This window comes from Mobula birostris, unplaced genomic scaffold (genome assembly GCF_030028105.1).
Source record: "Mobula birostris isolate sMobBir1 unplaced genomic scaffold, sMobBir1.hap1 scaffold_2387, whole genome shotgun sequence".
In the NCBI taxonomy this organism is placed as follows: domain Eukaryota; kingdom Metazoa; phylum Chordata; class Chondrichthyes; order Myliobatiformes; family Myliobatidae; genus Mobula; species Mobula birostris.
In genome coordinates this window covers 1-25,875 of record NW_027275436.1, presented here as the reverse complement: position 1 = coordinate 25,875, position 25,875 = coordinate 1, and the positions used below count along the sequence as shown (strand labels likewise).

Here is a 25,875-nt window from a genome sequence, read left to right as displayed (position 1 = left end):
ACAGTCTCTGACACGGTCATTAATATTGTAGAGTCGTACAGTGATACAGACATTAATATTGTATTGTGTAGTCGTACAGTCTCTGACGGTCATTAATATTGTATTGTAGAGTCGTACAGTCTCTGACACAGACATTAATATTGTATTGTGTAGTTGTACAGTCTCTGACACGGTCATTAATATTGTATTGTGTAGTCGTACAGTCTCTGACATGGACATTAATATTGTATTTTAGAGTCGTACAGTCTCTGACACGGACATTAATATTGTATTGTGTAGTCGTACAGTCTCTGACGGTCATTAATATTGTATTGTGTAGTCGTACAGTCTCTGACGGTCATTAATATTGTATTGTGTAGTCGTACAGTCTCTGACACGGTCATTAATATTGTATTGTGTAGTCGTACAGTCTCTGACACTGTCATTAATATTGTATTGTGTAGTCGTACACTCTGACACGGACATTAATATTGTATTGTGTAGTCGTACAGTCTCTGACACGGTCATTAATATTGTAGAGTCGTACAGTGACACGGCCATTAATATTGTATTGTGTAGTCGTACAGTCTCTGACGGACATAAATATTGTATCATACAGTCGTACAGTCTCTGACACAGCCATTAATATTGTATCATACAGTTGTACAGAATGGAAACGGGCCCATCGGCCCGACCCGCCCGTGCTGACCAAGGTCCTCCTTCCTGAGCTGGTCTCGTTTGTCCCGTATATTTCTGATCCATAAACCTGTCCAAATGTCCAGTAAAACTTGTCGTGGCATCTGCTGACAGCTCGTTCCGAGTACCCCTGTGTGGTCAATCTTTCCCCCCGACCCTACCTGGGAGAGGGAATGTGACTGCCTACTATAGTATGCCCCACTTTTTGTGTAATTCTCTGCGGGTCACTCCTCAAATTCCTCTGCTCCCGAATCAGAGTCACTGGCATTATTTGTGAAATTTGTTAACCTTGCAGTGCAATGCAATACCTTGTCGACAGAAATACCTGTGAATTACAGTGTACACATTAAATAGTTTAGTTTAGAAATGGAAATTAAAACAGTAGTGGGGTTGTGTTCATGGGTGCAGTGTCCATTTAGAAATCTGATGGCAGAGGGGAAGGTTGCTGCTCCTGAATCAAAGAGTGTGAGCCTTCGGACTCCTGTACCTCCTCCCTGATGGTAGCAGTGAAAAAAGGGCATGTCCTGAATGATGAGGGTCCTTAATGGTAGACGCCGCCATCTTGAGGCAGCGCCTTTTGACGGTTCCCCAGTGAAATACAGCCGCTGCCATGCCTCCTTTGTAAAGCCAAGCTGACTGTCCCTAATTAGGCCAAGGTTTTCCAAATGCTCATAAAGCCTATCTGAAAAATTATCTGTCACTTCCCATACCGCTGACTGCAGTCTGTAGTTTTCAGGATTATCCCCCATTTCTCCATGACATTAACTACTTGCCAGTCCCCAGGGTCTTCGCCTGCAGCTAGGGAAGACACGAAGATATTAGTCAATGCCTCAGCAATCTCATCCCTTGCCTCTCTCGATAACCTGGGGTATATCCCATCAGGCCTTGGAGAATGATCCTCTGTAATGTTCTTCGACAAACCCAACACTACCTTCTTCATCTCAAAATGCCTCAGCATATTAGTGCACTCCGCACAGATCTCACTGTCCTCCATGTCCTCCTTGGTAATTACTCAATGAAGACCTCACCCACCTCAAGCACATGTTGCCTTTTATGGCCTTGAGTGGCTCTTGATGTATGTGTGGACTGATGGTGTTCTCTTAAATTAAACCTGATGAGTACATTTCTTGGCCTCCCCTGACTTTCCACATTCCCTTTGAGTTCTTTTCTTGCTACTTTATATTCCTCGGGGGCTTTGTTTGATTCTAGCTTCCAAAACCTTGCATGCATTTTCTGTTACCACCTCGACATCCAAGGTCCTCTGACCTTGCCATCCTTGTCATAGAAACATAGAAATCTACACCACATTACTGACCCTTCGGCCCACACTGTTATGCCAACCGTGTAACCTGCCTAGAATTACCCCACTGTATAGCCCTCTATTTTTCTAAGCTCCGTATACCTATCCAAGAGTCTCTTAAAAGACCCTATCGTATCCGCCCCTTCTGACTGGAACATGCCTGTCCTGTGCCCTGCGCAGTTGGCCTTTAAACACATGTTGGCTGTGGACAAGAACAGCAGTTCCCGACTAACTCTCCCTAGTTCCTGCCTACTCCTCTCAAATGGGCCCTGCTCCAGTTTAATACTCTCCCACAAGGTGCTTATCCTTACCTATGGCTATCTTGAAAGTTGTGATCACTATTCCCTAACTGCTCTTCCACTGACGTGTCCACCACCTGGCCAGGTTCATTGCCCAACACCAGGTCTAGCATGGCCTCTTCTCCTGTTGGACTATCTACAGATTGATATTGGAAACCCTCCTGAATGGACCTAACAAATTCTGTCCCATCTAAAACTCTTCTGGAGTTCAAAGTAAAATTTATTGTCAGAGTACATACGAGACACCGTGTATAACCCTGAGATTCGTCTGCCTGTGGGCGTGCTGAGCACAATCTGTCAGATAGTAGCTGTGAACAGGATCAATGAAAGAGCGAGTAGACCACAGAAGAGAAACTGCAAATACAAATCATCTTTGGCAGAGCATTCCACAGATTCACCTTTCTCTGGATAAAAAAAATTCCTCCTCACTTCTGTTCTAAAAGGTCGCCACTCAATTTTGAGACTGTGCCCTCTAATTCTGGATACCCCCACCATAGGAAACATCCTCTCCACATCCACCTTATCTAGTCATTTCAACATTCGGTAGATTTCAATGAGATACCCACGCGTTCTTCTAAATTCCAGTGAGTACAGGCCCAAAGCTTTTTTAATAGACAGTATTTCTGTTTTTACTCATTATTTGATAACCTATTCAATACACATAATTGATTTGTTTATTTATTGTTTTATTTTAGTTATTTATTTTTTTCTCTCTCTCTGCTAGATTATGTGTTGCATTGAACTGCTGCTGCTAAGTTAACAAATTTCACGTCACATGTGGGTGATGATAAACCTGATTCTGAAGCTACTAGATGCTCCTCATAAGTTAACCCCTTCATACCCGGATCATCCTGGTGAACCTCCTCTGGACTCTCTCCAATGCCAACACGTCCTTTCTGAGACGAGGGGCCCAAAACTGTTGCGAATTCTCCAAGTGCGGCCTGACTGGTGTCTTGTAAAGCTTCAGCGTTATTTCCTTTATATTCTATTCAAAATAAATCCCAACATTGCATTTTCACAGATTCAGCCTGTGAATTGACCTTCTGGGAGGCTTGCACGAGGACTCCCCAGTCCTCCTGCGCCTCTAATGTTTGAATTTTCTCCCCATTTAGATAATAGTCTGCACTATCGCTCCTTTTACCAAAATGCATTATTGTGCATTTCCCAACACTGTGTTCCATCTGCCACTTTTTTGTCCATTCTTCCAATTTGTCTAAGTCCTGCTGCAATCACATTGCTTCCTCAGCTCTACCTACCCCTCCACCTATCTTCGTATCATCCGCAAACTTTGCCACAAAGCCATCAATTCCATTATCTAAATCATTGACAAACAATGTGAAAAGTAGCAGTCCTAATACTGACCCCATAGGAACACCACTAGACAATGGCAGCCAACTAGAAAAGGCCCCGTTTATTCCCACTTGCTGCCTCCTGTCTGTCAGCCATTCCTCTACCCATGCCAGTACCTTTCCTGTAACACCATAGGATTTTATCTTGTTAAGCAGCCTCATGTGAGACACCTTATCAAGTGCCTTCTGAAAATCTAAGTAAATGATATCCACTCCCTCTTTGTCCACCCTGCTTGTTACTTCCTCAAAGAAGTCTCACAGATTTGTCAGACAAGATTTCCCTTGACAGAAACCGTGCTGACTTTGAGTTATTTTATCATTAGTCTCCAAGTATCCCAAAACCTCATCCTTAATAATTGACTCCAATACTTTCCCAACTACTGAGGTTAGGCTAACTGGCCTGTAAGTTCCTCTCTTTTGTCTCCCTCCCTCCCTTAAAAAGTTGAGTGACATTTGCAATTTTGCAGACCTTCGGCAACATGCCAGAATCAAATGATTTTTTTGAAAGATCATGACCAATGAATCAGTTATCTCTTTAGCAACCTCTCTCAGGACTCTGGGATGTCGTCCTTCTGGTCCAGGAGACTTATCCACCTTAAGACCTTTCAGTTTCCCTAGAACTTTTTCCTTTGTAATAGCAATGGCACTCACTCCTGTTCCCTGACATTCCCGGACCTCTGGCATATAGCTAGCGTCTTCCACAGTAAAGACTGTCTTTAGTTCATCTGCCATTTCTTTATCCCTCCCGTTACTACCTCACCAGCATCATTTTTCAGTGGTCCAATATTATCTCTTGCCTCCCTTTTATTCTTTATTTAACTGAAAAAAAGGTTCAAGTCTCCTAACACTATTACCCTGCTGAGCGACAGTCAGCCACAATGGCAGCTGCTGCTGTGCCCATATAGGTCACCACTCCCCGCTCTCCCCCCCCCCCCCACCAAAGCAGTTACTGAAAGGGTATATTTGTTGTGGAGAATGGGCGTGGGGAGATCCTACGTTGTCTGTCTCTGCCCCTCACCTCTCCTGGTGGTCACCCGGCTCTCTGCTGTCTGTATCTTAGGTGTGACCAGCTTGGCGTCTGAGGCACGCAACATCCTGGACAGTCCTAAGTGCATCCATCTCCATCTCCAGCTCCTTCACATAGTTGGTCAGGAGCTACAGCTGAGTGCTCTTCCTACTGGTGAAGTCATCAGGGGCAACCCCAACCCCAAACCTAACCCTAATCCTGATTTTCCACCTCCTGCCAGTGCCCTGATTGCTACTCCAGGCATTCCAGTAGGAAGAGTTGAGGCCCTGCGTCGGTCAGGGTCAACTCTGCATCACAGCCGTCTACATGAAACACAGGCTGTTAGCAGTACGGTAGGGAGAGCGAGCTGTTGGCGGTACGATAGGGTGAACGAGCTGTCGGCGGTATGATAGGGAGAACGAGCTGTTGGCGGTATGGTAGGGTGAACGAGCTGTTGGCGGTACGATAGGGTGAACGAGCTGTTGGCGGTACGATAGGGTGAACGAGCTGTCGGCGGTACGATAGGGAGAACGAGCTGTTGGCGGTACGGTAGGGTGAACGAGCTGTCGGCGGTATGATACGGTGAACGAGCTGTTGGTACGATAGGGAGAGCGAGCTGTTGGTACGATAGGGAGAACGAGCTGTTGGCGGTACGATAGGGTGAACGAGCTGTCGGCGATACGATAGGGAGAGCGAGCTGTCGCAGGTACGATATGGAGAATGAGCTGTCGGCAGTACGATGGGGAGAATGAGCTGTCGGCGGTACGATAGGGAGAATGAGCTGTCGGCGGTACGATAGGGAGAGCGAGCTGTCGGCAGTACAATAGGGAGAGCGAGCTGTCGCAGGTACGATATGGAGAATGAGCTGTTGGCGGTACAGTACGGAGAGAACTGTTGGCGGTACGGTAGGGAGAACGAGCTGTTGCCCGTGCAGCAGGCCCCCCCCCCCCCCCGCACAGAGCTGATGAATTCAAAGGAACAGCAGAGACTGATACAGTTTGGTACCAGTGGCGTTGCGGGAGTTGCCAGTCAGCATTGAAATCAGGTCCATATTTTTCCCTCGGGGTTTACTCCCAAAGCCTTTCCCATGAGTGGGTATAGCTGCAAAGCAAGTGGCGGTTTCAGATCGGAGTTTTCCTTCTCCTCGATGAGCTGCCAAGCACAGCTGAGGAGCCCCATCCGCCCGAGCTGACTGGCTGTAAGGCGCCAGTAACTCCCCTTTTCCCCTTCCCCTGTCAGAAGAAACGCTTCCACCGGGCTTGGTAGCTGAGTCAAACGTGAAGGTCAGGAGCTGGACTTGGTTGTCGGAGGCTTTTTGAGATGCACGCCATTGGGAGCATTCGCTAAGTAGTGGGATCTTATCCCCTACCACCCAGCTACAACTGTTTTGAGGAACCCCTAACCCTAACCTCCTCTGTGAGCGGTGGAGTGGAGTTGCATCTCTACTGAAGGAGGTGTAAGCTGTTACTTCCCTGCAGATCACCCTTGGGTGAAGTGCAGCACCTGCTGAGCCTCCCTCCCCCAATCAGGGTCTCGGGAAGCCATGGGAGCAGGTGGCGGACGGTCGTACGAGCAGCCGGTGCAGATCACAAGTCCTGGTGATGTGACCACTGACGCCAGGCAGGCAGTCTCTGAAGAGTATCGATAATGGCTGGGGTCACCCGTCTTGTGAAGTCACTGCCCAGAAGAAGGCAATGGCAAGCCACTTCTGTAGGAAAATTTGCCAAGAGCAAGCATGGTCAAAGACCACGATCGCCCACGTCATACGGCACGGCGCATAAAGATGATGTTGTAAGACACGACACATAATGATGATGTCACACGGCACGTAATAATGATAATGAACTCTAAACCAGGTAGGGAGAGGGATGCTCAGGAAACCCTCGCCTGCACCCCTCCGCTCAGCCTCGTCTCACCGAGGCTTCCTGAGCCAAAGCCACAGCAAAAAAACAACAACTGGACCAGCAAGCTTGGAGCTGAGGAACAACTTTATGAAAGCCGAGATTCTGTCCGTTGTTACAGAGTGACCGTGTCGTTCTACAGTCAGACATTAACTGTTTCCATCAGGTTGTGATTCTCGCTGCTTTGGGCTGCCCCTGATGCTTTCTCCTTTCTTTCTTTCCTTGTCCGCAGTGCTAGGCCTGCTACTGTGGCCTCTGGTTGTCTACCACCAGCTGTCGTTAAAGGTTTATGCCAGGATCGAACCCTTGCTCAAGCGTCTGGATTTCAGCGTGAAGGGATACATGGTGACGAGGCAGCGTGAGCGTCAGTGTGAGTAACCAAGCAGCTCGCCGGCAATTACTAACCTAACGCTTCACCCTTGGCATTCGGTCCCACGGGTCAACGTCAGTTAAATTGGTGTAATCCTCAGAACGTGGAACGTACAGCAGAATCGAGTCTGCTCCACCACTTCATCATGACTGATCCATTTCCCTCTCAGCCCCAATCTCCAGCCTTCTCCCTGTATCCTTTCATGCCCTGACCAGTCAATCATCTATCAATCTCTGCCTTAAATACACCCAGTGACTTGGCCTCCACAGCCACCTGTGGCAAAGAATTCCACAGATTCACCATTCCCTGGCTAAAGAAACTCATCATCTCCGTTCTAAATGGACAGCCCTCTATTCTGAGGCTGTGTCCTCTGGTCCTAGACTCCTCCACCACAGGAAACATCTTCTCCACATCCACTCTATCTGCGTCCTCTGGTCCTAGACTCCCCCACCACAGGAAACATCCTCTCCACGTCCACTCTATCTGTGTCCTCTGGTCCTAGACTCCCCCAATATAGGAAACATCCTCTCCACATCCACTCTATCTGTGTCCTCTGGTCCTAGACTCCCCCAATATAGGAAACATCTTCTCCACATCCACTCTATCTGCGTCCTCTGGTCCTAGACTCCCCCACCACAGGAAACATCCTCTCCACGTCCACTCTATCTGTGTCCTCTGGTCCTAGACTCCCCCACTATAGGAAACATCCTCTCCACATCCACTCTATCTGTGTCCTCTGGTCCTAGACTCCCCCGCTATAGGAAACATCCTCTCCACGTCCACTCTATCTGTGTCCTCTGGTCCTAGACCCCCCCACTATAGGAAACATCCTCTCCACATCCACTCTATCTGTGCCCTCTGGTCCTAGACTCCCCCAATATAGGAAACATCCTCTCCACATCCACTCTATCTGTGCCCTCTGGTCCTAGACTCCCCCAATATAGGAAACATCCTCTCCACATCCACTCTATCTGTGTCCTCTGGTCCTAGTCTCCCCCAATATAGGAAACATCCTCTCCACATCCACTCTATCTGTGCCCTCTGGTCCTAGACTCTCCCACTATAGGAAACATCCTCTCCACATCCACTCTATCTGTGCCCTCTGGTCCTAGACTCCCCCAATATAGGAAACATCCTCTCCACATCCACTCTATCAAGGCCATTCAGCATTCGATAGGTTTCAATAAAGTCACCCCTCATTCTTCTGACTTCCAGTGAGTATAGGCCCAGAGCCATTAAACACTCCTTATGTGGTAACCCTTTAAAATTAAACAGTTTAGCATTTCATATTAACCATTTCAGGGTTTATTCTGGCAAATTCCGTGAGTGGGTTAAAAACTAGGTTTACCTGTGTAAACTGATCCAGGAATATTTTGACTTTGCTTTGGGTCTGTGTTGTCACTGCAGGAGTTCAGGCCAAATACAGGGTGGTAGTTTAATCGGTCATTGTAAGTTGTCCCATGATTAGGCTGGGATCGAATCGGGGGGTTGCTGGGTGGCGTGGTTCGAAGGGCCTGTTCCTCACTGTGTCTCAATAGATAATAAATTACTGTGAAACCATTTCTGAATCCAAAATGTCAGAAACGGTCCTTGGGAACAACTCAGTGTGCGTGAAAACGGAACAGAACTTTATTGCTCAAGACCATGAGATTGTGGTGCGACTTCAGTCTGTGCAAAGCATATATTTACAATGCCTGTGATTTGGAATAGTTTTTTAAAAAATCCGTATTTACACACACAAGTGACTTTGATAGTCCATAGCACTCCAAGGCCACTGGCAAGCCGGGGTGTGGCATTATTCAGCTGCACAACAGCCCTCGAGAAGAAGCTGTTTTCCACTCTGACTGTCTTGGCTGAGGTGTTTCTGGTCTCTCTGACCAGACGGCAGGAGATTGAACAGACGGTGTCCGGACGGGTTGGGTCTGTAATGATATTACGAGTGCGCCGTAGGCAGTGAGAGTTTAGATTGTTGAGTCCCAGTGATGTGCTGAGCTGCCCCACTCACCCGTTAGAGTGCTTTGTGGCTGTCTACCTCAATGCCACGTTTCTGTACGGACTCCATTACCTCTCACTCCCTTAACCTTCTAAGCAGTTTAGTGTTTTGCACATGTCATCCTCCTTGGGCAGAGAATTTCAAACATTCTACTTCTGGGTGAAGAAACTGCTGAACTCATTTCTGCCCTGCGTGCTCCATTGGCGCCAGCCCGCCCAGCGCCATCGATCCCTTCTTTAGACACACACACACACACAGAAACATCACCCTGTCAAATTCCGTCAGAAGTCTGTATATTGTAATGAGATTACCTGAACTCAGTGGAATAAATGGAGGCACGAAAGGGAACGCTGGGTCCTCGAGCGACAAACAGACAGCTGGAGGAACACTCGGGGGGGGGGGGTGTCGGGCAGCTTCTGAGAAAGGAGAAATGGTTATTGCTTCACGCCTGGCATCTTCATCACGACTGAGAAGGAAACAGCTTTACAAAGCATAGACCAGGGGTTCCCAACCCTCTTTATGCCATTGACCCTTGGTAAGAAATGGTAAGGGTTAACGGACCCTAATGGCAGTTGTATACAGGCCTCCAAACAGCAGCCAGGATGTGGACTACAAATTACAGCAGGAGGTAGAAAAGGCGTGTCCTTTACAAAAGGACCAATACAAAATGACGCCGGAGATATTGTAATGAGAAGAGATAGCAGAAGAACTGAATGCATATTTTGCATCAGTCTTCACAGTGGAAGACGTCGGCAGTGTACCGGACATACAAGTGAAGTTTGTGCACTGAAAATTACGACTGAGAAGGTGCTCAGGAAGCTTAATGGTCTGAGGGTGGATAAATCTCCTGGACCTGATGGAAAGCACCCTCGGGTTCTGAAGGAAGTAGCTGGAGAGATTGCAGAGGCATTAACGATGATCTTTCAAGAATTGATAGATTCTGGCATTGTACCGGATGACTGGAAAATTGCAAATGTTACTCTGCTCTTTAAGAGGAGTGGGAGGCAGCAGAAAGGAAACTATAGACCTGTTAGCCTGACATCAGTGGTTGGGAAGTGATTGGATCGATTGTTAGGGATGAGATTATGGAGTACCTGGAGGCACATGACAAGATAGGCCAAAGCCAGCATGGTTTCCTGAAAGGAAAATCCTACCTGACTAACCTACTGCAATTCTTTGAGGAAATTACAAGCAGGGTAGACAAAGGAGATGCAGTAGACGTGCTGTACTTGGATTTTCAGAAGGCCTTTGGCAAGGTGCCGCACATGAGGCTGCTTAGCAAGATAAGAGCCCATGGAATTACAGGGAAGTTACTAGCATGGGTGGAACATTGGCTGATGGGCAGAAAGCAGAGAGTGGGAATAAAGGCATCCTATTCTGGCTGGCTGCCGGTTACCAGTGGAGTTCCATAGGGGTCGGTGTTGGGACCGCTGGGTTTTAGGATGTATGTCAATGATTTGGACTGTGGTATTGAGGGGTTTGTGGCTAAATTTGCCGATGATACAAAGGTAGGTGGAGGAGCGGGTAGTGTTGAGGAAACAGAGAGCCTGCAGAGAGACTTAGACAGTTTAGGGGAATGGGCAAAGAAGTGGCAAATGAAATGCAATGTTGGAAAGTGTATGGTCATGCACTTTAGTGGAAGAAATAAATGGGCAGACTATTATTTAGATGGGGAGAGAATTCAAAATGCAGAGATGCAAAGAGACTTGGGAGTCCTTGTGCAAGATACCCTAAAGGTTAACCTCCAGGTTGAGTTGGTGGTGAAGAAGGCGAATGCAGTGTTGGCATTCATTTCTAGACGTACAGAATATAAGAGCAGGGATGTGATGTTGAGGCTCTATAAAGCACTTGTTAGACCACACTTGGAGTATCGTGTGCAGTTTTGGGCTCCTTAATTTAGAAAGGATATACTGACATTGGAGAGGTTTCAGAGAGGATTCACAAGAATGATTCCAGGAATGAAAGAGTTACCGTATGAGGAACGTCTGGCAGCTCTTGGGCTGTATTCCCTGGAGTTCAGGAGAATGAGGGGGAATCTCATAGAAACATTCCGAATGTTAAAAGGCCTGAACAGATCAGATATGGCAAAGTTATTTCCCATGGTAGGGGAGTCTAGGGCAAGAGGGCACCACTTCAGGATTGAAGGATGCCCTTTTAGAACTGAGATGGGGAGAAATTACTTTAGTCAGAGGGTGGTAAATCTGTGGAATTTGTTGCCACAAGCGGCTGTGGAGGCCAAGTCATTGGGTGTATTTAAGACAGAGATAGATAGGTTCTTGATTAGCCAGGGCATCAAAAGGTATGGGGTGAAAACAGGGGAGTGGGGATGACTGGAAGAATTGCATCAGCCCATGATTGACTGGCGGAGCAGACTCGATGGGCCGAATGGCCTACTTCTGCTTCTATATCTTATGATCATTAACCGAGGGGGTCTATGGAGTCCACTTCGGAAATTGAGCACAGGAAGAGGCCGTTTGGCCCACAATGCCTGTGCTAACCATGGCCAATTTAAACCGTACATCCGCCTACACATCCATCGGTCGATGACTCTCATCGTCCCCGTCTGCCCATCATTGCTACCCTGAGTGTGAGAGGGTGGAACTGACCCAGTTCAGCAGCTTTTCCACTTATCAAAACTCACCCGCACGGGTCTCCTGTCATTGTCGGATACAGAGAGCACTGGGCGTCTGAGCCGATGTTTCAAATCTCTTACTAGTTCTTCCTTCAGTTAGTCCTGACGAAGGGTCTCAGCCTGAAACGTCAACTGCACCTCTTCCTAGAGATGCTGCCTGGCCTGCTGCGTTCACCAGCAACTATGATGTGTGTTGCTTGTACATTTACGGTCTGTGAAAGGAGCACGGCAGCATAAACTGGATGAATTCCTCTGTCGATACTTATTAGGAACTAATACACACAGCTTTGTAGTACTGTAGAGGTATTGCTAGTGTTCTCATTTGTTCTGTATTTCTTTACTCAGTTAAATGGTAGCTTCTCTTTTTTAGTTAGTGCCTTTTTAACTATTTAACCTGCCTCCAGCACTTCCCCCGGCAGAATCTTCCGGGTAACTACAAATCTGTTTTTTAAAAAAAAGAACACCAAATCTTACTCGTACATCTTTAAAATGTCTTCCTTAAACTTGTGCTCTCTATTCCACCTGGGAAGTTGGGATGGGGGGGGGGAGGGAAAGACTCTGCAACACATTTTGAGATGCTCATTATTTTACGTACGTGCTTCCAGTTTCCTCTCGGCGTCCATCGCCCCAGAGAAAACGGCTGAGTCTGTCCAACCTCTCCTAGCTAACGCACTCGGCGCGAGGCACCATCCTGGTGAACGTCCTCTGGCCCCTCTCCAAAATCCTTCCTGTAGTGTAGCGAGCAGAGCTTTACCCGTCGGAGAAGATGGGAGAGGGAAGTGGGTGAATTCGCACTGGCAGACAGTGAAATAATCAGGCAGTTAAGCTCCTGTTTGCTGATGTTGTAAAGTGAGAGTAACGTGCCCTGACCCGCTAGTACACGTGATGTTGGCATTCATTTTGAGAGGACGAACATACAAAAGGAAGGGTGTAATGCAGAGGCTTTGTATGGCTCTCGTGAGGCCTCACTTGGAGTATTGTGGGTAGTTTTGGGCCCGTTATCTAAGAAAGGATGTGCTGATATTGGAGTGCGTTTAAAGGGCGTTCATGAAAATTATTCTGTGGTTGAACGGCTTGTCACGCGAAGAGTGTTTTCCGGCTCTGGGCCTGTACTCACTGGAATTCAGAAGAACGAGGGGTGATCTTATTGGAACCTATTGAATGTTGAAAGGCCCCGCTAGAGTGGATGTGGAGAGGATGTTTCCTATAGTGGGGGAGTCTAGAACCAGAGGACACAGATAGAGTGGATGTGGAGAGGATGTTTCCTATCGTGGGGGAGTCTAGGACCAGAGGGCACAGATAGAGTGGATGTGGAGAGGATGTTTCCTATAGTGGGGGAGTCTAGGACCAGAGGACACAGACAGAGTGGATGTGGAGAGAATGTTTCCTATAGTGGGGGAGTCTAGGACCAGAGGACACACAGGATGTGGAGAGGATGTTTCCTATAGTGGAGGAGTCTAGGACTGGAGGACACAGATAGAGTGGATGTGGAGAGGATGTTTCCTATAGTGGGGGAGTCTAGGACCAGTGGACACAGATAGAGTGGACGAGGAGAGGATGTTTCCTATAGTGGAGGAGTCTAGGACCAGAGGACACAGATAGAGTGGATGTGGAGAGGATGTTTCCTATAGTGGGGGAGTCTAGGACCAGAGGGCACAGATAGAGTGGATGTGGAGAGGATGTTTCCTACAGTGGGGGAATCTAGGACCAGAGGACACAGATAGAGTGGATGTGGAGAGGATGTTTCCTATCGTGGGGGAGTCTAGGACCAGAGGACACAGATAGAGTGGATGTGGAGAGGATGTTTCCTATAGTGGGGGAGTCTAGGACCAGAGGACACAGATAGAGTGGATGTGGGGAGGATGTTTCCTATAGTGGGGGAATCTAGGACCAGAGGACACAGATAGAGTGGATGTGGGGAGGATGTTTCCTATAGTGGGGGAATCTAGGACCAGAGGACACAGATAGAGTGGATGTGGAGAGGATGTTTCCTATAGTGGGGGAGTCTAGGACCAGAGGACACAGCCTCAGATTAGAGGGGTTCCCTTTCAGAACGGAGGTGAGGAAGAACTGTTTTTTAGCCAGGGGGTGGTGAATCTGTGGAGTTCATTGCCACAGATGGCACTTTCTCTTTCTTCGGTAATTTTTCCAAATCTAATTGAGGAGGTGACCTGCTCCTAATGCCCAAGCTGACCCAAAACTGGGCCAGCTTTCCCTAAGTGTGGGGTGCACAAAGCGAAGGTGTGCAGCAGAGGGCTGCATCATTCCAGTCAGGCCCTATCTTGAAGGCAGCGCCTCAGAGCCACGGGCTGCAGAAGCGTCTGACCTTTGGTGTCTTTCAGTGCGTCGCCGAACAACAGCCATCAGGGCTGCAGACGATGGGAGTGACAGCGAGGCTGAGCTGGCTGCGTTCTGCCCCAAGGTACGGAATTTTCTGACCCTACCCCCCCCACTGACCCCTTCCCCAAACCTTTCGAGGCTTAATGTTTCTATGAAGACAAAGTCGTTTTCTCAGTGCTGCTAAGATAAACGCTGATCTCTCTGCCCGCACAACAAAGTCCACTGACTCTTGCCATAACTCTGAATTATTGATGTAACACTGGGGAGCGTATTTAGATGGCATGGAATTAAATGGATGTGCAGATCTCATCTTGCTGCTTGTTTCTTGCATGGCAAAGTTCGATGACTCTACGTTCGGTAAGGAACTGGAAATTTCTGACTTTGAGCATTCAGACGCAGAGGTGTCGTACACAGAAAACGGAACTTTCAACTTATCCCGAGGACAGACCCCGATCACAGATGGCTCTGAGGGTAAGTTCTGATGTTTTAACGGGGGGAGGTGGGGGGGCCATACTCAGACCGTAAGACAAAGGAGCAGAATTCAGCCCACCGAATCTACGTTATCGTTGCGTGCACAACTCTTCATCTGCAATTGACTTGTTCTCATTCGCCGAACTCTCCGTCGAATTGGACTGAACTCAGAGCCGTGGCGTTCAGTCCAGCAGAGTTTCAGCCACTGCTGTCACTGTGTCCCATTCTGAGTGTGAGAAGTTTGCTGAGGGCAAACAATCCAGCCTTGAGCAGGGGTTCCAAACCTTTTTCAATGCCATGGCCCCGTCCCCTTTTCTCCTGTTAGGGGTCCGTGGATCCCAGTTTGGGAAGCAGCACCCTGCTCTTGAGGTTTCTGCCTGGTTAAATAACTGAGGGGAAAATTAGCTTCCTGCACTCTCATGACAAGAACTCCGCCAACCTGTCACTGACCCAAGTTCCCTCTCTCTCTCCTAGATCTCGATCGCCATAGCGACCCTGAGGAGTCATTTGCGAGAGATCTCCCAGAATTCCCGTCCATAAACCCCGATGCGACGGGACTGGACGACGACGACGACACCAGCCTGGGCATTCCAACGACATCCCACCAGCCCCTGCTTCAGGATAACGCGAGCCTGTCCTCTGATCAGGAGGATATCGATGAAGACCTGTCCCAGAGTGGGCTGCTGTCGCCCCTGAGTTTCACGGGCAGCCAGGGTTTCTCTCTGGCAGGAGCGATCGCCAGCAACGTGGTGGCGGCCGCGTTGTCGGGGGCCGCTCCGGAGGGGCGGTCGTTGGGAGCTGCTGCTGTCCAGGCCTTGCACGAGCACGGAAGCGTAGAGGTGGACACGGATGCGGAGGGAGACGATTTTGAACTGCTGGACCAATCAGAACTGAATCAGGACGAGAACCTTGGCCCCCACAGCCGGGGCACACGACAGCCGTCGAAGGCAGGGTTCCTCTCAAACTTTCTTCGAAAGCAGTAGGTTTGTGTGGGTGTTGCTAGACGACGCCACGTGGACCCAGTAGTTTAGCAGGGGAAGGGGGTCTGTGCATAGGTTAATATATCTTGATTGGCTCCATGGTTGCCCTTCCTTTCTCACATGTGAACACATTTGCACAGCTCAGTGTGGCATAGGTTTACTGATACTTTGTGTGATCAAACCCCAATCAATAATCAATCTACCCAGACAGGTAATTGATACCCAGCTGACACACTTGGATCAACAGAATTGTCGTAGACGCAGCTTGGCGTGGTTTTGTGTACGTAAAAGGTGAAATTCCGGCAACTGTCTGTGAGGTATTTCCGCACATCCTCCCCACAGTTAATGTTCTTTAGCATGGTGGAGAGTTGGTGAGTAAAGCCAGGCTCCGTGTGTGTGCGCGCGTGTGTGCGTATGTGTGGTTTCATTGTGACCTCGTAAAATGCATCATTATGCACTTAAACATTCACCAGCCAGGATCCGAGTTGCAGGGTGAAGCAATTCGATCCAAACTATCGAGCACGGATACTCATAAGCGGCAGATAAGAAGTAAGCATCGCTGTAGTTGGCTGAGAACAGCAGGACGTTTGGCAGGTTCAGCCATGGGATGTGGCGGGGGGGTGGGGTGAAGGGGCTGATATGGGAAGAGAGATGCTTTGTTAGAGTCCCTGTTTCATCTCCCAATGCCGAGGGAAAGTCACAATCCTGCAACACGGGCGGGGTGGGGGGGGGGGTTAATTGTTTCTAACTAGTGGGATGTTTAAACCCTGGTGCAGAATTTCCTTGTGCTTCGCACCTCGTCTCCGACGACTGTTCCATACCTCTACAGCTGTCTGTTTGGCTTAAACCTCGTCTGCTTGTTGTACCTCAAAACTCTGCACTTCTACCTTCAGAGGTGACTGTCTTTTAATTTATTCAGTGTGTAGGGTGCAGACGCCACTGGCACTTGTCAGCTGGAATTGCGGTGAGGAGCTGACCGCAATGAGTGGAACGGGAGTTGGTGCTCTTGTTTTCTGTGCCAATACGTTGCTGAAGATGGTCTCTATACCAAGAGACGCCGCACAGCAATAACTTTCAGTTAGTCCATCAGATCGTGCTGACTCTTTATTTAAAAAAAAATATATGACCAGGCCTGAGGGTCAAAAAATGTTTCAGAATGAGCTTAGGTAGTGTTACAGGAAAGGGCTGTGAACTTCCTTGGATTTATCAGACCAAAGGTTCTGGCTGAAATCTGGTAATAATGACGGTCAGACACTACAGTTCAGCGATCGGGTGGCAGGTGAAGCTGGTCCCTCGACATCACAGATGCCCTTAGGTAACAGATGAGAAGTCTGAGCCTGCGATTCACATCTGATTTGGTCACGATGGGACCCGAGGTGTGACCACTGCTGTCTTGACGCCGAACGACACTGACAGTCTTGCAGCTTTCTCTGACCGTAACTCTCAGGGGGAAAAGGCGACAGGTGAGAAATCTGGACCTGGGACGCCGGGACCCAAGGAGCAACCATAGTGTCTAACCTTGAGAATCTCGCTGCTTCCCCTCCGTGAGGAAGCAGTCCCCCTGACTGTAGTGATGTCAGCGTAGTGTTGCACTGCCTTTCAACGACAATTCAACAGTTTCCGTCTGTTTGATCAGGGAAGAAAACAGCAAATCAAAATGCAAATACTAAGCTCCAGGCCAAGGTGTTTTGAAGTAGGTAAATGCCGTAATCCAAAGTTCTGCAGTGATGTGACGAAGCAATAGTTTTATTTAAGTTCATTTGAGTGAGCAGACTTCTTTGAAGTTTCAGATATTTTTAATACATGTTCATGACTTTTTAAAGAAATTCATTATTGATGGAGCACAGTGTGATTTGTTGTATTTGAACAGAAAGTGAAGATCCGGTGGGCGCCGTGTAAAAGTAGATGAGGAGATGGTCAGTGCTTCTGTTTCAATCCTTCATCTGTCTGAACGTTGTGTTTGAGTTGAACTGTAGTGTTGAAGGATTGTGAGAAAGTTCCATTGAAAATGCAGGCATTACGATTGTAAATGCACAATGGATTACAGAGCGTTTGTGTAAAACTATTGTCCTGGCCTCGTGTGCAGTGATCCACGTGGCCACTTGTGAATTCTCATTAACTGGCTTTCACAAGAGGTTCATTTCATGTGATCTTTCTGCAGGGTCTGGACTTTAGATGCTAGCTGTTAATAATTGTGATTCCATCAGTTCCTGAAATTTAAAAAAAAATCTATAAAGAACGGGTTGATCCCTTACACCTTTAGAAAATTGTATGAAATTATATAAATACTAAAGTTTTATTTGAAAGTTAGTGAGCTTTAAGCTTTGGGAATTTGAGGCAAAGCCTTTTCTTGCCGACAGCTCCGACATTTTAATCCAATTGACATTTTCAGCATTTCATTAGAAGCCAAGGCAATTAAAATATTTTGTAAATGCAGAGTGGATTGAACTGTTGTGTAGAACGTGCAGTGTGTATTTTTGATGTTACGTGATCTTCGGCAGCACCTTGTGTACTTTCCAAACTTGTTCATGTTCGAAGATTGACTGACTTGATCCATTTGGACATTTTTTTTGTAGAAAAGTCACTTTATTTTTGAATCACTCATTAAAGTGATTTTCTAAGTATGTGAATGGAAACCTGAGGGCTTGATTTTATATGTCCCTGATCTAAATTCTGTCGTTTTTAGATGCTGCCCGTGAACTGCAGCAAAACTGTCCTGTTGAAAAGAGCAAAATAGCAAAATGATCCTCGCTGGATGAGTAAAGACGATGGTGAGGAGATGGCCATTATGTACATTGCCAAAAGAGGAGACACAATATAGAGCACAACAGTGCAGACAGGCCCTTCAGCCCAATTAGTCTGTGCTAACCTGGTCCCATCAACCTGCACCTGGTTCATACCTCTCCCAGTTATGTACAAACATAAGCTACAGGAGCAGAATTAGGCCATTCGGCCCATCGAGTTAGCTCCAACATTTCATCATGGCTGATCCATTTTCCATCTCAGCCCCCAACCCCCACCCCGTTTCACTTCACGCCTTGACCAATCAAGAATATGTCGACCTCTGCCTTAAATATACCCAATGACATAGCCTCCACAGACGTCTGAGGCAGCGAGTTCCACAGATTCACCACTCTCTGGCTAAAGAAATTCCTCCTCAATGCCCCTCTGTACCGAGGTCTGTATCCTCTGGTCTTAAACTCTCCCACCATAGCAAACATCCTCCCCACATCCTGTCGAGGCCTTTCATCGTTCGATAGGTTTCAATGAGGTCGCCCCTCATTCTTCTGAATTCCAGTGAATACGGGCCCAGAGCCCTTTATGTAACAAGCCGTTCAATCCTGGAATCACCAATGTACCTCCTCTTCAGTGTGACAATTGAACTTACATGCACCAATCCCACTGGCGTCTGGTTCCACACTCTCACCACTTTGAGTGTAGGTTCCCTTTCAGATTCCCCTTAAACTTCTCACCTTTCGCCCTAAACCTATGCCCCCTAGTTGCAGTCCACCCCACCCAACCTCTGGAAAAAGCCTGCTTCAGATCTTATTTACTCCTTTCCTGTAGGTAGGTGACCAAAACGGCAGACAGTACTCCAAATAATGCCCACTGACATCCTCTACAACTTCAACATAACATCTCCTGTACTCAGTACTTTGACTTATGAAGGCCAACGTGCCGAAAGCTTTCTTCACAGCCCCATATCTGTCTGTGATGTCACTTTCAATGAATTACTGACCTGTATTCCCAGATCTGTTTGTTCTACCTAGGTGCCCTACCGTTCACTGTGGAAGATCTACCCTAGTTGTTCCCCCGCTGCGCCCCTAATCTTGGTGTCATCCGCAAATCTGCAGATCCAATTTACCACGTTATCATCCAGATCACTGATATAAATGACAAACAACAACGTCCCCAGCACCGATCGATCCTGGCAGCACAGAGTGTCGAATCCAATTTGCTAACACATACTAGATGCCCAGCGACTGAACCTTATTAACGAACGTCCCAAAGTCCATGTAGACCTGGGTTAATTGTACGCATCCATGACATATAAAAAATGGTTTAACCCTGATGTAGACAAAATCCACCACCTTTCAGAATCAGGTATAATATCACTGGCATATGTGGTGAAATATGCAGAAATACATAAAAACTGTAAATTACAGTAAGTACATATATTAAAAAATCGAATGAATAGTGCAAAAGAGGCAAAAAAGTAGTGAGGTAGTGTTCATGGGTTCAACGTCCATTCAGAAATCTGATGGCAGAGGGGAAGAAGCTGTTCCTGAATCGCTGAGTGTGTGCTTTCAGACTCCTGTACCTCCTCCCTGATGGCAGAGGGGAAGAAGCTGTTCCTGAATCGTTGAGTGTGTGTCTTCAGGCTCCTGTACCTCCTCCCTGATGGCAGAGGGGAAGAAGCTGTTCCTGAATCGTCGAGTGTGTGTCTTCAGGCTCCTGTACCTCCTCCCTGATGGCAGAGGGGAAGAAGCTGTTCCTGAATCGTTGAGTGTGTGTCTTCAGACTCCTGTACCTCCTCCCTGATGGCAGAGGGGAAGAAGCTGTTCCTGAATCGTTGAGTGTGAGACTTCAGGCTCCTGTACCTCCTCCCTGATGGCAGAGGGGAAGAAGCTGTTCCTGAATCGTTGAGTGTGAGACTTCAGGCTCCTGTACCTCCTCCCTGATGGCAGCAATGAGAACAGGATGTGTCCTGGGGGAATGGGCTCATTAATGATGGAGGCCGCCTTTTTGAGGCTCGTCTTTTGAAGGTGTCCTGCCCATGCCCAGTGCCCTGAGTTTACAACTTCTGCAGCTCTCTCTGATCCCGTGCCGCGACCCAGGACGGCGACGTAGCCAGTTCGAATGCTCTCCGCGGTACATCTGTAGAAACGTGAGAGTGTCTTTTGTGACACACCGGTTCTCCTCAAACTTTTAATATGCTGAGCGCAGGGTAGATCCTCAGAGACATTGACGCCTAGAAACATCAAACTGCTCACCCTATTCTATCACTGATCCCTCTGAGGACTGGTGAGTTTTCCCTCAGCTTCCCCTTCCTGAAGTCCACAGTCAATTCCACGGTCTCACTGACGTTGAGTGCAACGTTGTTGCTTTGACACCACTTAATCAGCTGATCTATCTCACTCTTGTACGTCTCCTCATTACCATCCGAAATTCTGCCGCAAGAGATAGGAGCGGAATTTGGCCCATTGATTCTGCCCCACCATTCTCCTGCCTTCTCCTCGTAACCTTTCACACCCTAATTAAGATCCTATTACCCTTGGCCTTAAATGCACCCATTGACTTGGCCCCTACAGCCGCCCGTGGCAAAGGGTTCCACAGATTCACCACCCTCTGGCTAAAGAAATTCCTTCCCATCTCTGTTCTAAATGAACGTCCCTCTATTCTGAGGCTGTGTCCTCTGGTCCCAGACTCCTACGATATCGGAATCATCCTCTTCATGTCTACTCTCTGAGGTATTTCAATATTAGAGAGGCTTCAGTGAGATCTCTTCCCCCTCAACCACCTCATTCTTCTAAATTCCAATGAGTACAGGCCCAGAGCCATCAGAAACTCCTCGTATGATAACCCTTCCTTTCCGGTGAACCTCCTGTGGACTCTCTCCAATGTCATTTCTTTGAAAAGGGGCCCTTGACATGTAACATAAGAAGAGGCGATCCCAACACCAACCCCTGCGGAACACTAGAGCGCTAGTCACCAGCAGCCAACCAGTAAAGGGTCCCTTTATTCCCACTCTGCCTCCTGCCAGTCAGCTAACCCTCAATCCATCAGCTGGGGTGATATACTGCGTCCGGTGCTCTCGATGGGGCCTTCTATATATTGGCGAGACCCGACGCAGACTGGGAGATCGTTTTGCTGAACATCTACGCTCTGTCCGCCAGAGAAAGCAGGATCTCCCAGTGGCCACACATTTTAATTCCACATCCCATTCCCATTCTGACATGTCTATCCACGGCCTCCTCTACTGTAAAGATGAAGCCACACTCAGGTTGGAGGAACAACACCTTATATTCCGTCTGGGTAGCCTCCAACCTGATGGCATGAACATTGACTTCTCTAACTTCCGCTAATGCCCCACCTCCCCCTCGTACCCCATCCGTTATTTATTTATATACACACATTCCTTCTCTCTCTCTCTCCTTTTTCTCCCTCTGTCCCTCTGACTATACCCCTTGCCCATCCTCTGGGTTTCCCCCCCTTGTCCTTTCCCTTCTCCCTGAGCCTCCTGTCCCACAATCCTCTCATATCCCCTTTGCCAATCACCTGTCCAGCTCTTGGCTCCATCCCTCCCCCTCCTGTCTTCTCCTATCATTTTGGATCTCCCCCTCCCCCTCCCACTTCCAAATCTCTTACTAGCTCTTCCTTCAGTTAGTCCTGACAAAGGGTCTCGGCCTGAAATGTCGACTGTACCCCTTCCTAGAGATGCTGCCTGGCCTGCTGTGTTCACCAGCAACTTTGATGTGTGTTGCTTGGATTTCCAGCATCTGCAGAATTCCTCGTGTTAACCCTCAATCCATTGGCTGGGATCCTTCCTGTAATACCATGGGCTCTTGTTAAGCAGCCTCACGTGCAGCACCTTCTCGAAGGCCTTCTGAAAACCAAGCGCACACCATCCACTGATTCTCCTTTGACTATCCTGCTTCTTACTACTTCAAAGAATTCTGATAGATTTGTCAGGCAAGATCTTCCCTTAAGGAAACCATGTTGGCTTTGGCCTATTTTATCATGTGCCTCCAAGTATCCTGAGACCTTGTTTTTAGCGATCGACTCTAACATCTTCCCCAACCACTGAGGTTGAGACTAACTGGCCTATGATCTCCTTTCTTCTGCCTTCCCCCCCTCCCTTCTTGAAGAGTGGAGGGACATTTGCAATTTTCCAGTCCTCCGGAACCATTCCAGGATCTAGTGATTCTTGAAAGATTATTACGAATGCCTCCACAATTTCTTCGGCCTCCTCTTTCGGGACCCTGGGGTGTAGACCATCTGGTCCAGGTGACTAATCTAACATCAGAACTTACAGTTTCTCGAGCACTTTCTCCGTAGTAATAGCAACGTCACTCACTTCTTCCCCCTGACACTTTGAACTTCTGGCATACTGCTAGTGTCTTCCACAGTGAACACTGATGCAGTTTGTCTGCCATTTCCTTGTCCCCCATTACTACCTCCCCAGCATCACTTTCCAGCAGTCTAATATCTACCTCATCGCTCTGTTACTCAGAGGAGTATATGAAGAGACTTTTGGTAGCCTCTTTGATGTTTTTGGCTAGCTTAGCTTCATATTTCACCTTTTCCCTCCTTATGGCTTTTTTAGTTGCCTTTTCATGATTTTTAACAGCTTCCCAATAATTTTGCAACATTATGTGAGCTTTGATTTCCCTTGTCAGCCACAGTAGTGCAATCCTGCCTTTAGAATACAGTACTTCTTTCTTTGGGAAGTCTCTGTCCTGCATCTTCCGAATTTCTCCCAGAAACCGCTGTTCTGCTGTCATCCCTGCTAGTGTTCCCTTCCAATCAACTTTGGCCAGCTCCTTTCTCAAGCTTCTGTAATTCCCTTTACTCCACTCTAATACTGTTATGTCTGACTTTAGTTTTTCCCTCTCGAATGCAGGGTGAAGTCTATCATGTTATGATTACTGCCCCCCCCCAAGTGTTCCTTTACATTAAGCTCCTTAATCGAAACTGGTTCATTACACAACACCCAATCCAGAATACCATCTCCCCTGGCAGGTTCAACCGCAAGCTGATCTAAAACCATCGCACTGGTGTTCGGCAAATTCCCTCTCTTGGGATCTAGCACCAACCTAATTTTCCCGAATCTACCTGTGTATTGCAACCCCCCATGACTATCGTAACATCACCCCTTTGATGTGCCTTTTATATCCTTCATTCTAATTTGTAGCCCACATCCTGGCTACCGTTCGGAGGCCTGCATATAACATCAGGGTTTTTTTTAACCGTTGCAAATTCTAAACTCAACCCACAAGGATTCAACATATTCTGATACTATATCACCACTTCCTAAGGATTTGATTTCATTTTTTTACCAAAAGGCATGCTACCCCATCTGCCTACCTGCCTGTCCTTTCGATACAATGTGTATCCTTGGGTGTTAAGCTTCCAACTATGATCTTCTTTCAGCCTCAACTCAGTGATGCCAACAAAGTCACACCTGCCAATCTCTAACTGTGCTACAAGATCATCTACCTTATTCCGTATGCTGTGCACATTTAAATATAACATCTTCAGTCCTGTATTCGTCACCCTTTTCGATTCTGTCCCCAAGTACTCACTGTACACGCATGATTGTGTAGCCAAGTTTCCATCGAACTCAATGTATAAGTTTGCAATTGACACAACAATTGTAGGCCGTATCTCGGGTAATAATAAGTTTGAGTACAGAGAGGAAATTAAGAACCTGGTGGCATGGTGCGAAGACAATAACCTATCCCTCAACGTCAGCAAGACGAAGGAATTGGTTGTTGACTTCAGAAGGAGTAGCGGACCACACGACCCCATTTACATCGGTGGTGCGCAAGTGGAACAGGTCAAAAGCTTTAAGTTCCTCGGGGTCAATATCACAAATGACCTGACTTGGTCCAACCAAGCAGAGTCCACTGCCAAGAAGGCCCACCAGCACCTTTACTTCCTGAGAAAACTAAAGAAATTTGGCCTGTCCCCTAAAACCCTCACTAATTTTTATAGATGCACCTTAGAAAGCTTTCTTCTAGGGTGCATCACAACCTGGTATGGAAGTTGTCCTGTCCAAGACTGGAAGAAGCTGCAGAAGATCGTGAACACAGCCCAGCACATCACACAAACCAATCTTCCGTCTGTGGACTCACTTTGCACCACATGCTGTCAGAGCAGTGCTACCAGGATAATCAAGGACACGACCCACCCAGCCAACACAGTTTTCATCCCTCTTCCCTCCGGGAGAAGGCTCAGGAGCTTGAAGACTCGTACGGCCAGATTTGGGAACAGCTTCTTTGCAACTGTGATAAGACTGCTGAATGGATCCTGACCCGGATCTGGGCCGTACCATCCAAATATCCGGACCTGCCTCTCGGTTTTTTTGCCCTACCTTACTTCCCCTTTGCTATTTTCTATTTATGATTTATAATTTAAATTTTTAATATTTACTATCGATTTGTACTCCAGGGAGCACAAAGTGCAGAATCAAATATCGCTGTGATGATTGTACGCTCTAGTATCAATTGTTTGGCGACAATAAAGTATAAAGTTACACTGCAGCTCATCCCACTGACTGCAATTTTGCCCGATCATCTGCCCATCCTTCCTGATAGACTCACTACACTCTGCACCTAGTTGTATGCCAGCTGCCCCATCAGTCCAGTTCCCATGCTCCTGCTAAATTAACTTAAACCCTCCCCAACAACCAGACAAACCTGCCTGCAAGGATAATGGCTCCCCCCTCGAGTTCATGTGTAACCCGTCCTTTTTGTACTGCAGGTCGTACCTTCCCCAGAAGAAATCCCAATGATCCAGAAATCTGAAACCCTGTGCCAGTCCCTCAGCCGCGCATTCATCTGCCAAATTATCCTATTCTTACTCACACTGGTGCTCGGCACAGGCAGCAATCCGAAGATTACCACCCTTGGAGGTCCTGCTTTTCCGCTTTCTACCTCGCTCCCTATAATCTCTCTTCGGGACCTCCTCACGTTTCCACGTTCGTTGATGCCACGACTTCTGCTTATCCTCCTCCTTCAGAAAGACATGGACCCGATCCGAGACATCCCTGACCCTGGCACCATTGGGGTGTCTCTCTCACGTCCCCAGAATCTCCTGTCTGCTCCTTTAACCATGACTTCCCTTATCACTACTGCAGTCATTCCCTTTCCCCCCATCCCGTCCCCTCCCCTCCCATCCTCTCTCCTCCCCTTCTGAGCTGGGGCTCCCTCCTGCTAGGTCAACAGAAACCCAACGCGGTGTACTGTACTTATTATTGAGGGGAACAGCCACAGGGATGCTCTGCATTGGCTGCTGGCTTCCTTTCCCTCTCCTGACAGTCACCCAGGTACCTGCCTTCTGCAAGCTAGGGGTGACGAGCTCCCTGTGAGCTCCTATCTAACACTTCCCCATTCCCCCGTATGAGCTGATGGCCATCATGCACGTCCGGTTCCTTACCAAGCTCCCCGAGGAGCTGCAACTCGATGCGCCTGGTGCAGATGTGGTTATCCGGGAGGCCGGAGCTCAACGCGGACACAACACGGCCCCCGGAGCTCAACGCGGACACAACACGGCCCCCGGAGCTCAACGCGGACACAACACGGCCCCTGGGGCCATCCCCACTGCTCTAACAGGTGAAGCATGAAGAAGCTACTGACCAGAAACTTAACTTCGCCCAAGCCTGTTAGTTGTGTTGCCGGAAAATTTATAGATAGCTGTGCCTAGCCACACAATCGTGGGCGTAAAGAGAGTAGAGCAGTGGGTTGACGTGCATCAGGGTTTATTGTCAGCGAGGAGATGTTATTTCCAATCTGCATAGACTCCGCTATGTTCTTGAAGGCACACGCACACCCTCG

General features: G+C 47.9%; 1 protein-coding gene across 1 annotated transcript in view; it reads left to right on the top strand.

The window, feature by feature from the left end:
- retreg3 (reticulophagy regulator family member 3) overlaps positions 1-17,942 on the top strand; it is a 50,916-nt gene extending 32,974 nt beyond the window's left edge. The window contains exons 5-8 of the mRNA XM_072250244.1: positions 6,763-6,900; positions 13,868-13,947; positions 14,204-14,336; positions 14,811-17,942. Coding sequence (XP_072106345.1) covers positions 6,763-6,900; positions 13,868-13,947; positions 14,204-14,336; positions 14,811-15,319 — 860 coding nt within the window. The 3' untranslated portion in view covers positions 15,320-17,942. The remainder of the gene's footprint in view (positions 1-6,762; positions 6,901-13,867; positions 13,948-14,203; positions 14,337-14,810) is intronic.
- Positions 17,943-25,875: the final 7,933 nt, after the last annotated feature.